The sequence below is a fragment of the Corvus brachyrhynchos genome, unplaced genomic scaffold (genome assembly GCF_000691975.1).
Source record: "Corvus brachyrhynchos isolate BGI_N302 unplaced genomic scaffold, ASM69197v1 scaffold72, whole genome shotgun sequence".
NCBI classification, from domain to species: Eukaryota; Metazoa; Chordata; class Aves; order Passeriformes; family Corvidae; genus Corvus; species Corvus brachyrhynchos.
Window position 1 is genome coordinate 1,376,690 of NW_008236763.1, and position 11,557 is coordinate 1,388,246.

The 11,557-nt window shown below is 50.7% G+C and overlaps 2 protein-coding genes across 3 annotated transcripts; one reads left to right on the forward strand and one right to left on the reverse strand.

The window, feature by feature from the left end:
• The first annotated feature begins 2,574 nt into the window (after positions 1-2,574).
• On the forward strand, positions 2,575-7,735 carry APOBEC2 (apolipoprotein B mRNA editing enzyme catalytic subunit 2). Of its 2 annotated transcripts, XM_017727224.1 has the most exons (4): positions 2,575-2,680; positions 2,778-2,935; positions 6,278-6,825; positions 7,211-7,735. In XM_017727224.1, the coding sequence occupies exons 2-3, from the start codon at positions 2,811-2,813 to the stop codon at positions 6,816-6,818; spliced, it is 666 nt and encodes a 221-aa protein (XP_017582713.1). In that variant the 5' UTR covers positions 2,575-2,680; positions 2,778-2,810; the 3' UTR covers positions 6,819-6,825; positions 7,211-7,735. The 2 variants fall into 2 exon arrangements, with proteins under 2 accessions (XP_017582713.1, XP_017582712.1); XM_017727223.1 differs by having other exon boundaries at positions 2,579-2,935.
• A 982-nt stretch (positions 7,736-8,717) lies between these two features.
• Positions 8,718-10,473, reverse strand: OARD1 (O-acyl-ADP-ribose deacylase 1; the record flags this gene model as incomplete). The annotated part of the gene is made up of 3 exons (XM_017727225.1): positions 8,718-9,332; positions 9,616-9,728; positions 10,411-10,473. Coding segments are annotated over 3 exons (279 nt in total), but the record flags the coding sequence as incomplete, so codon positions are not given.
• Between the last annotated feature and the right edge of the window lie 1,084 nt (positions 10,474-11,557).

Here is an 11,557-nt window from a genome sequence, read left to right on the forward strand (position 1 = left end):
TCCTGCTGCAAGGAGAGGGACAGCACACGACCTGCAGGGGACACAGGCCCAGGGATAAGCAGAGATCCCTGTTTAGGAGATAAAAGCCATCAGAGTGCTCAGAGGTGCCTCTAAAGTCACTGGAGAAGCTGCTCTGGACTTGGATGGATGAAGGATCCTCATTATCCATAAATCCAGCAAAGCCTGGAAGCTTCTCCCAGCACAGGCTGTCCCTTAGCCCTGTCCTGGGTGTCCCCTGTGGCTGAGCTGTGACCCCCCCGGCAGGGCTCTGTCTGTGAGGGGCTGAGGAAGCTGGGAAAGGGGCTCAACCTGGAGAAAAGGGGGATCAGGAGGGACCTTGTGGCTCTGCACAACTCCCTGGCAGGAGGGGGGAGCCGGGGGGATTTGGGATCTTCTCCCAGGGAACAGGGACAGGAGGAGAGGAAACGGCCTCGAGGTTTGGAGTGCCCATCCCTGGAGGTGCCACCTGGACGTGGCACTGAGTGCTCAGGGTAGGGATCGAGCACAGGAGGGACTCGATGATCCCAGAGAGATTTTCCAGCCTCGGTGATCCTGGGATTTTATGAACAAATTCAGAGCCAGCTGGAGAAAATATTAAATCAATGGGGACAGGGACAGGTGCAGGGGAAGCTCAGTACAAACTCTGGCTGGCAGGTGCATGATTTGGGGTCCCCTGAGCGCTGCTGGGAGGCCCCTCTGTGAGCCCCTGGGGACACGTTTGGGGTCACAAACAGCCACCAGAGCCCTCACCCACCCCCAGCTCCAACACAGCAGCTCCGTGGTGCCCTTTTATATTTTTGGCTGCAGTGGGGGGAGGATCGTGGCTGTTCCAAGCGATGCCCTAGAAGGAGCTGGGAAGCAGCTGGGAAGGGCTGGAGAGAGGGGGAGCCTCGGTGCCACATTCCCCAGATTAGATTAGAGCTCAGCCCCTGGAGGGGCCAGACTAAAGCTGCAGCAAAGCTGGGACCTCAGCCATGAAGAGCTTCCAAAAATAAAGCAGAGTGGGTCAGAGGGACTGGAGAGGGGCTGAGATGCTGCTTGAAAATATCAGGATTAGGAGGAAATGAGCTGTCAGTCATTGGGAGAGGATTCCCACCCCAAAAGCAGCCCCTGAAATGTCAGAGGTGACAGCAATCGGCCAGGAGAGGTGGAACTTGAGCGTTGTCACCACGCAGGAGGCAAAACACCACCCCTGCCCTGCAGGAAAGTATTTTAGGCTTAAAAAGAAATAAAACCCTGCACCGTGGAAGATATATGTTCCATGGATAGGATGTCTTGGAATTAGTCAAATCCTTGGTTGGGCTGTCACCACAGAGCTCTAGATGCCAGCTCTGTCACCTAAACAACACCAACTAAACAACAACTCCTCAAAGGGGTGCTCTGTCCCCAAAAACTGCATCCATGGTGGCACCGAGGAAAAGCTCCAAAGGATATCCAGCACGGCAAGGCAGGGTGATGGCAAGGGGGCTGGGAAGAACAGCCAGAACTAATTATCCGTGATAATTTATTATTCATTTTCTCTGGTAATAAATGACCTGCCCGATGGCGTGGATTTATTTCACTTTGTGATGGTGCAGCCTCCTCACAAGGCTCCAGAGAGCTGAATTGAACAGGATCACAAAGCAGGTATTCCCACTGATTTGATTTTTATGGAATACCTCTTCTCCTTCTCAAACGAAGAGCAAGTTTTTCCACCGACACTGACTGAATACTCCATCAAACACAGCTGAATATTCCGTCTTTACTCCAGGTTTGCTGGTGGTGCGTTCTGAGCTAAGTGCAGGGCCCACAGTTCTGCAGGTTTTGATTTCCAATGTGCTCTGATTCCAAAATCCTGCACTGCCACACTTTTCCCTTTTCCTTTGCCCCGTGGCATGGCCAGGATTGGTCCCTGGGAAAACCTCGCGCAGGTTTTCGTTAAGCTTGGCTCAGGTGGGATTGATGCAAACTGTAAATGATTGAAATGGAGAGTGAGAAGCTGGGATAGTTTCCTACAATCCTGAAGGAAACACAAAAGAGAGGGAAAACCCCTCCAGCCCAGATATGTGCCAGTGAACTGGGAATTTATGGAACACTCAGAATTTATGGGGAGGAAAAACACAGAACAATGGGAGAAGCAGCACTGCTGCCCACTGGGAATTCCAGCTGGGCTTTCAAATATTTGGGACAAGGTTCTGGCTTGGATTTACAGCTCCAACAAGGAGATTTCCCCCTCAGAGTCCTGGATAAGCAGGGCGGGAGGAACCACGGGACTCCTGCTGGGATGCTCCAGGTGATCCACGAAGCCAAACCGGCCAAACCCAGGGATTTTCCACCAAAACGGCCACGACCCCTTCCCCTCCTGCCTGAGTGAGGCCAGGCTGAGCTGGTCCTTCAAGGTCAGCGATGGAATCCACTGGCAGAGGAGGGAGAGGGCTGGGGGAGCAGGGAGGTGCCCCTTGCCAGCCGTCTGTCACCCCAAGGGATAAATACACGCTTGAGCTTCCAGGATTTTCCATCAGGGAAAATTATGGGCTCATCCCGCCCACTGCGAAGTTGTCACTTGGTTTGCAATTAAAAGGGGAGCAAGAGGGACTGCTGAAAGGAGCTGGAGAGAGCAGGGGAAGGAGGTGACACCTGAGAGCCCTGGGTCACCCAACCCCGTCCAGCCCCTGCCGCTGCCGCTTTGTTCCATATTTAGGTCCTGACAACTGTGCCTGGGGCAGGAACTCCCAGCCCTGTTTTCCCTCCTCCCTCGGCTCCCAGAGCTCTCAGAAATTGCTCTTTCTCTCTCCCAGTGGCCACGGCTCGGTCCCAGTGTCCTGGGGAAGATGGCAGAGAAGCAGGAGGAGCCCAGCAATGCCCAGAACGGGGAACCCAACAACGCCGAGGAGGGAGAGGGGAAGAAGAAGAAGGTGAAGAGGGAGGACCTGCCACCCTTTGAGATTGTGACAGGGTAAGAGATCGGGATTTAAATATGGAATTGGGGGTGTTCAGAGAGCTCTGCCTCAGCTTTTATGTGGGGCAACACAAGCAGCATCTTCTGGTGGTGCGTTTCTGAAGAGCCTGAAATGGTTTGGATTCGTTGTGGGGTTCTGTTCTAAGTTTTGCTGACTTTTAGAGGATGGACTCCCACCAGGCAGGCACAGAAATCCACTTGTTTTATAGGAACAGCTCTGTTTCTGCAGTGCTGGTTCTCTCCCAGCCCTGCTGGTGGGATGGGGACGGAGGTGTTGGCTTTAATGAGAGCTCGGTATTGATTTCTTGCTGTGATCAATGGCTCTTGTCTGAGAGTTTCTCCACCTGTGGATCAGGAAAAACACACCTTGATCAGGAAAATCACCCTATGGCTGCTTGGCTTGATGGGCCTGAGGGCCAGATTTTTCAAGAGACCTAAAGGTTCCTATTTTCAAGAGCTCCACAGCCACAGCTGGAACCCGACTTTCCTAAAGGAACCAAAAAGCCCAGCTAGCAGAAAGGCTCCAAAACAAGAGGCAGTTTTGAAGGCAGCAGGCAGCAGGGAGCCTGGCCTTTGGAAAAGCAGGATATCACAGGGAGCTGGTGGAAGCTGAACTCTCAGCCATAACTGACAGCTGCAAGTAGGAAAAGCCCTCAGTGTTTGCTCCCTCCAAGCATTCCCAAATGCTCCCTGGAGGAGCAGCAGGATGAGTCCCTCTCCCCTCACATTCCCCTTATCAGTCACCAAAGGAGTGTCCCAGCAAATAAACCAAACCCAGGATTTCTTCCAGCTGCTTAAAAGTAAAGCTCAGACCTCCAAAATATCCCCTGGAATCCCTGTGCCTGTCCATGGGCTCTGGCAGGAAGGATTCTGCAGGTGAAATTTGGCTGCTTGTTCTGACCAGGTTGAGTGAGGCAGGACAGCACCTCTGTCACAAAATTGGGTTCCATTCCTGCCCAGGAGTGGAAAAATCTCCATTTTCTTCTCAAAATGTGACTGCTGTGAAAAAAAAATCCCTTCTTGGAATGGTCTCTGCCACATACAACCATAGAAATAACAGTGATTAGCTGTGGCTTTTAAGGAAAGAACATCCCTCTGCTAGGAATGGAGCTAAGGCATCAACAGTTGTGGATATAAACCACTGGGAAAAGTTCTGAACACTTCAGACATGTCCTAAAATGAATTTTAATGAGGAAATTGGGTTTTCCAGCCTTGGAACATTCAACCTGCAGTTAGAAATGCTGAGGGACTGAGCAGGATGTCCAAACTTCCCTGCTAAACCCAAGGCCCTGCGCTCACCACAGCCGAAACACTTCCTCAGCACCATCCTGCAATTAAATCCTTTGTTGGAATGCCATGGGTATCCCAGGATTTGACAGGATTTTCCATCCTGGAAAGGGCAGAGTGAAAAAGCAAAGCAGGAATCCTAAAGGACCCCAAAAGAGGTCCTAAAACCCCAGGGTTTTTTTTTTCACTTTCATTTTAAGAAGCACACTGAGAGTTCAGGCCAGGCCTTGGCCTGGGATCACCACGTGGATTTTTCCAATGATTTACAAATTCCCAGCCAATCAAGGCAGTTGTATGAGTGCTGAGGAAACACAGCTGCAGCCAGGGAAGAAGCACTTAAACCCAATTATGTTGCATTTCAGCTTTAGCCCTCGGATTAGGGGCATCTCAGGACTGCCAGCCAAGTTCTCACTCTGCTGCTTGTAGCTCCAGGAGGAGTCTGGCTTCCAGGAAACTCTGGGAAGCCAATTACTCTCTTTAAGAATATTATCCCTTTTTTTTTTGGCTGAACACAGAGCTGGATGCCTGTAATCCCAATCTGGGGACATTTCCTGACATATTTATTTCCACTTTCCCCAGGTGTAAATGGGGCTCCTTGTAGGAGTAATTCCTTGGGCCTTGTTACTCTCTCCAATAATCCACATTTTAATTCCCTCATTAGAAGTTTTGCTTCCCTTCTGTCTGACAGTGCCAGGGTCACACTGGGCAGCTGCTCTTTCCTCCAGCCCACCTGGTTTCAGCAACTTCAATCCCAGACTGAGGATTCTGCCTCAAATTTTCCACTTTTTTTGGTCTCAGTGTGATCTAACACTTTGCTACCCAGGGAAAACTTTGATAAATTAGGTTGGAGCATTTAGAAATCGCTGAAAAAAAGCCATTTAATGATGCTTTTCAGAGCAGTTGGAGGAGGAAGGTTTCAATTTTGACCTTTCCTATCCTCAGGTGAGCTGTTCCACCCCAGCCTGGTGTCAGAGCAGGGGTTTATATTGAGAATAATGTGGGAATTCAGTGCCTGTGAACAGCTTTTAAATGATTTCCACACACATTTTCACTCTCCACAACCCCCTGACAGGAGGTTGAAGTCAGGTGGGGATCAGCCTCTTCTCCCAGACACCAGGATGAGGGGAAACAGCCTCAAACTGTGCCAGGGGAGGTTCAGGTCGGACATCAGGGGGAATTTCTTCATGGAAAGGGTTGCCAGGCTTTGGAATGAGCTGCCTGAGTGTGGTTTATATTCCTGATTGGAACGTTATTAATTGAACTAATGCAGATTCCGTATTGCTGGGAGCAGAGATGGAGGTGAACATCCCAGCTAAGCTCAGGCACACGCCGAGATAAGCAATAAAATCCATCTGGAAGGGCCGGCTAAATCCAGCTCCCAGTCAATCCATCCTGAGTCAATCCATCCTGGAGCAGGTTGCTGCTGCTTCAGCTGTTCCATCAAAACCCAGAGCCAACCTCCTCACTGCTGTGACCCCTTTGCTGTCAGAGAGTTAAATCAGGGATGAAACTCCCTGTGCCTCTGATATATTTAAAAACCTGATGTTATTGTGAAACAACTCATTGCAGACATGGCTCTGGAATGGGTGTCTCATGTCTGCCCTTCAAAAAATCATTAATTAAAGAATCATTACCCAAAGAGCCACAGGATACAAAGTAGGAAAGCACTATTCTTGGAAGCACGTGCATTTTTTCCTACTCTTTTCCATCCCACTCCCTTCCCCTGTCTCCAGAGCCATCCTGTGAGATGTTCCATCACAAGGTGATCTCTCCTCACTTATCCGGAGCCACAGAAGGAAAGAGCTGGACAATAAATTAAAAGAGTAGATGAAGTTTATCAGTAGGGACTCCAGCAGGAAATCCACCTTTTCACAGCAAAGTCGGATTTGATCCTGGATATTTTACAACCTAAACCTTTGAACACAGAGAAATCAGGGGGGATGCAGTGATTTGTCCATGGTCCCACACCGGGGTGACCCACAGGGGTGACCCACCGGTGTGACCCTTGCCTAAATCTGCCTCTGAGCCCCCTCTCTCCTCTCCTCTCCCCAGGGAACGCCTCCCAGCAATCTTCTTCAAATTCCAGTTCAGGAACGTGGAGTACAGCTCGGGCAGGAACAAAACCTTCCTGTGCTACGTGGTGGAGACGCAGGGCAAGGAGTCGGCGACGTGCCGGGGGTACCTGGAGGACGAGCACGCGGCCGCCCACGCCGAGATGGCCTTTTTCAACACCATCCTGCCCACGTGCCAGGCGGGTGCCCGCCACGATGTCACCTGGTACGTGTCCTCCAGCCCCTGCGTCACCTGCGCCGAGAGGATCTGCGAGGCCCTGCGCAAGGACAAGGGGCTGCGCCTCACCATCATGGTGGGCCGGCTCTTCATGTGGGAAGAGCCCGAGATGCAGGCGGCTCTCAGGAGCATGAAGGAGGCCGGCTGCAAGCTGAGGATTATGAAGCCTCAAGACTTTGAGTATGTCTGGAAGAACTTTGTGGAGCAGGAGGAAGGGGAGGAGGCCAAGTCCTTCGTGCCCTGGGAGGATATTCAGGAGAATTTCCAGTACTACGAGGAGAAGCTGGCTGAGATCTTGCACTGAGGCTCAGGTGAGCGAGGGTTCCCAGGGGGGCACTCGTTAACTCTCCTCTCTTTAAGTTGGGTTCTGATTTCTCTTACTGTCACTTTCCCCTTCCAGGGGCTCCCCCGTTGCAGATTCCCAAGGGATTTATTGCTTTTCAGTTTTCTCCTCCAGGAACAAAGAATGAAAAAGGTTCCAGGGCCACCAGAACACCTCCCTGTTCTCCACATGGATGATATTCAGCGCAACAGGGAGAGGAATGGAGAGCAAAGGGGATTTTACTCACACCCCCAAGTCTAACCCTAAAGAAACACCACTAAAGGAAATCCCAGTTGTTGCAGAATTCCCTTTTCTGTGGGGTCCTGAAGAGTCACCTCAGAGTCTCTAGGACGTGTCTCTTTCTCCCTCCCTAGGATCAGGAAGGATCCATGAAGAGATGTGACAGACCTGGACACCAGGGACAGTCCTGCTTCCCAAAGCTTTGATTCCAGCAGGATGGAGAGCCAGCCTCTGGAAGACAAGGCCCTGTGGGACTCCGAACACACACACACGACACAGAGCTCTGGTGTTTGGGATTTTTTTGGGTGTATTTTGTTCCTCCCCCTCCCTGCCCCAACCAAACCCGTGCTGTGGTGAAAGGGATGGCAGTGACCCACAGGCAGGCTGTGGGATCACATTCTGGGAATATTTCATGGCAAAAGACCTTAGAACAAAGCTGCTGGTTAGATAAATGCATTAGAAAGGGGAAAAGAAAAGGATTTAAGGTGAAAAAGAAATTTTCTCTCTCTGTTCTCTTCAATAATCAGAGCTGTGATTTAATTCAGGGCCAACAGCTCTCTTCCAAATCATGATGGAGCCCAAGAACTTATTATCAAACAATGATGTTTGGGATATAAAAGCAAAGTGAAATAAAATGGGAAGCCACTGCAAAAGCCAAAGCACTGTTTATTCCTTCTTCTCTACTTGCAAGAAGTCCTAAATTGAACCTGGCATGTCCGAGTTCAAGGACATCCCGGGACAGCCACACAGGGAATATTTTGTAGCTGGGAAGGGAGAATTAAATGCCAAAACAATTTCCAGAGTACATACAAGTGTTGGAGACCAGGATCATTGTCCATGTAAAACAAAGCTCAGGGGATGCCACCAGCAAGGAACCAGAACTAAAACCCAGATGCAACTAAGGGGAAGGACTGAATCCATGAGCAGCCTCAGTGCCTGTTCTGGATCAGCTCATTGCTCCAAATTTCTCTTTGTCCAAGGTTATTTTTCCCAGCTACAGCAATTCCCCACCAAACAGGTTTACAAAATATGGGCAAGGAACAGGGAGAGTAAGAATAGGGAGATCCTAAAGACACAAACAGGATTTGCAGCAGCAAAAAAACCCCCCAGAACCGACAAACCCAGTCCCTGCCCAAGGAAATCCCATCAGCAACCCTGTCATGCTACAAAATTCCCAACTCCTATGTCCCATTTTTATATTTATTCAACACACCTGGCACTTTTCTAGGCATTCAGAATGAGAGAAGACCAAAAGATTTGTTATTGTGGGAGGGTGGGAAACCAAACACGAAGGAAATGTCTGTGGTAGTTCCTCAGTTCAGGAACAAACTCTTCCAAATCAGGAGTTTTCCATGGATCTGAGGAACCAGGGGTGTTACTGATCTGCTTTTGTTCTGGGTAACAAACACCAACCTTTGTGTAACAGCTGGACTACAAATGCAGCAAACAAAGAAATGTAAAAATCCCACTTTAAACTCAATCCTGTGAGTTCTTAGAGCACATCAACCTGCTTGGATCCTCACCAAACCGAGCTGTGCAGACTATAAATGATACAGCTGCTGTATAAAACACACCCATCAGGTGTAATTACACCCCTCCCTGCAACCCCCAGCCTGTCCCCAGAACAGCCACAGGGACCCATCCAACAGCAGGGCACTATTTATTGAACACCACAGCATGATCCTGAGTGAGCATGATCTCAGCAAACCCAATTTATGGCCAGAAGGGAGAAATTAAAGTGTTAACACCTGTGAGAACAGGCGAGTGACCCGAGTGCCAGGCAGGACATCGCAAACAGAACAAAGCCAGAGGTGCCAGGGTTGCCTGGGGCAGCTGACCAGCACCAACCCGAACAGAAACCCCGAGCGCCCAAGAGGCAGCGGCTCCGTTTCACTGCGTGGAGCCCCAGTGACACCTGGTGGCTGCAGGGACACACTGGGAGCTCCCGAGGGTTTCCACAGCGCCGCCGCCTCCTGCTAATTAACAGCCCAAATGAACTTCTCTGGAGCTTGTTGCTGCTGGAAGCCCCTGTCACTGTCACACAAGTGAGTGACACCCGAATGCAGAACGCGCTCCCCACACAGGTTCCCCCTTGTCAGTTCACAGGTTCTGCTCCCAAAATTGGGGGAAATGGAGCTTTTTGACTCTTCTGCTCACAGCGTGTAAACTGTGATCTTGATGTCAGTGTTCTCAAACACTTCCTCAAGGATGGCTGACACCTTTTCCCACTGCAGGCCGTCGAGTCCACATCCAATCCTGGAAGACAAAGCACCAAAAGAGCTGTGGGGCCTCGTGCTGCACCCACCCAGCCCTGGGAGCAGCTGCAGTTTGAGGTGGCCCTGCCTCAGCTCACAGGGAGAACAAGGAAACAACTCAAATGCGCTTTGCTATTATTGAAATGCACTGGGAAATGCAAATTAGATTTGCCCAACTGAACAGAGGAGTTGGATAGAGGTGGATACTTGAATTCTTATTTCACAGCAGGGGATCATCCTGCAGACATCCTAGAAATCAAACACCCAGTTCCTGAGCCCCTCACCTGGGCATGGAGATGTCGGTGACTCCGTTGTTCAGGCAGTGAGCTTTCATGGCTTCCAAACTCTTCTGCATGCTCTCATAGGTGGGCTTGTGAGAAACCTTCTGCTTTGTGATCTACAGAAAACCAGCAAAGCTCAGCTGTGCCTCTGGCATGACCACTGCAAGCCACTGTCTGTTATAAATACTGCTACAAAAGACACATATCCCAAAACTCCACACCCAGGCTTGCCTCTGTGGAAGGACTTGAACAAAGAACTACATTTCACAGCTTGTAACACTCTAGTTTAGCAGCCAGCTGTGTCCAAGTAAAGGTGAAATGCAGATGCACAGAACAGCTTGGCAATGTTTGAGGACATATCTCACAGCTCTTGCTGAGAGGAGCATTCCAGAAATCCCTCCCAGTGCCTGAAGGGAGCCAACGAGATGGAGAGAGACTCTTTAAAAGGGCCTGGAGTGACAGGACAAGGGGAACTGCCAGAGGGCAGGGTCAGATGGGATACTGGGAAGGAATTGTTCCCTGGGAGGGTGGGCAGGCCCTGGCACAGGGTGCCCAGAGCAGCTGTGGCCACCCCTGGATCCCTGGAAGTGTCCAAGGCCAGGCTGGACAGGGCTTGGAGCAACCTGGGACAGTGGAAGGTGTCCCTGCCCAGGATGAGCTTTAAAGTCCCTTCCCACCTAAAGCATTCTGTGATTCCATGACTCCATGAATATGACCAAAACCCCCACAGCTATTAATGCCTGGTATGTGATGTAGTTTAGCTCCAGGGAGCTGTCCCAGTGCCACCCCAGCTCTTACCAGGTAGTAAATGTACCGATCGTCCCTCCGCAGAACCGCCACCTCCCCCGTCTTCTTCTCTAAAGCACAAAAATCAAGGTGTTTTTAAAACAGCCACACTCCACAACCCCAAGCAGCTCCAACACCCTCCCTGCTGCAAGCCAGGATCTCGGCAATCCTCACTGATGCAGTGGGCCAAGGCGTCCGTGCCCGGGCACGAGAACAGGTCCCCCTTCACACACCTGATCTGCAGAGCAGAGGCAACAAAACCTCCTGAGAGAGCATACCTGGGCACACAGGGCTCTGGTGACTGGGAACTGGGCAGCAAGAGGGGGAGAGTTTGAGTTTGCTGTGCAGGGAGCAAGTGTTTGAGCTGACATGGGCTATAAACCCCACACGTGGAATTACAAGCCCCAGAGACAGAACTGCAAACCAAATTCACAAAATTACAAACCAAGCTCACAGAATGACAAACCCAATATAGAGAATTACCAACCCACTACAGAGCATTACAAACCCAATATAGAGAATTACACACCCCATATACAAAATTACAAACCCACTACACCTTCTCAACAAGATCATTTATAAGTATCATGCGCCAGCTCAGCAGGTAATCTTACAAAATCAAACTTAAAAGGGTAATTATGGGACAGAGAGTACAGCTGGATCAGTGAAACCCCTCTAGCAGCACCAGTCCTGAGGTGTTCAGGCAGGCAGGCGAGCTCTGTGCTGCTGCACAGCATCTGCCACGCTGACACTACACACAAAAAGCACATGGAATTCAGCACTGGCAGCCACTTTGCGACCAAAAGCTGCGGGATGCAGCCAGTGCCGTGCTGTCAGGGCTGTAGTAAGGGGAAGGGCTCTTTGTACACACAATATCCCATGTAACCCATTTCCTACGCACTCTCTCCTCCTGATCCTTGGAGAAGTGGGTGGCCATGGTAACGTGGGGTATGGAGAAGGCTCCTGCGGCTGGAAAGATGAGAGAAAAACAATTATTAGGAACCTCAAGCTAGGCAGTAAGAGTGTGTTAGAGGGGGCGAGGGTAAGCCTAATTGATTTGTGACAGCGGGACAAACATAACACCGCTAAAGATGCCGGTGCCCCTGACCCGGTCCCACTGCGCCCGCAGCTCCGGCCCGGGAGGAGGCCCCAGCCCTGC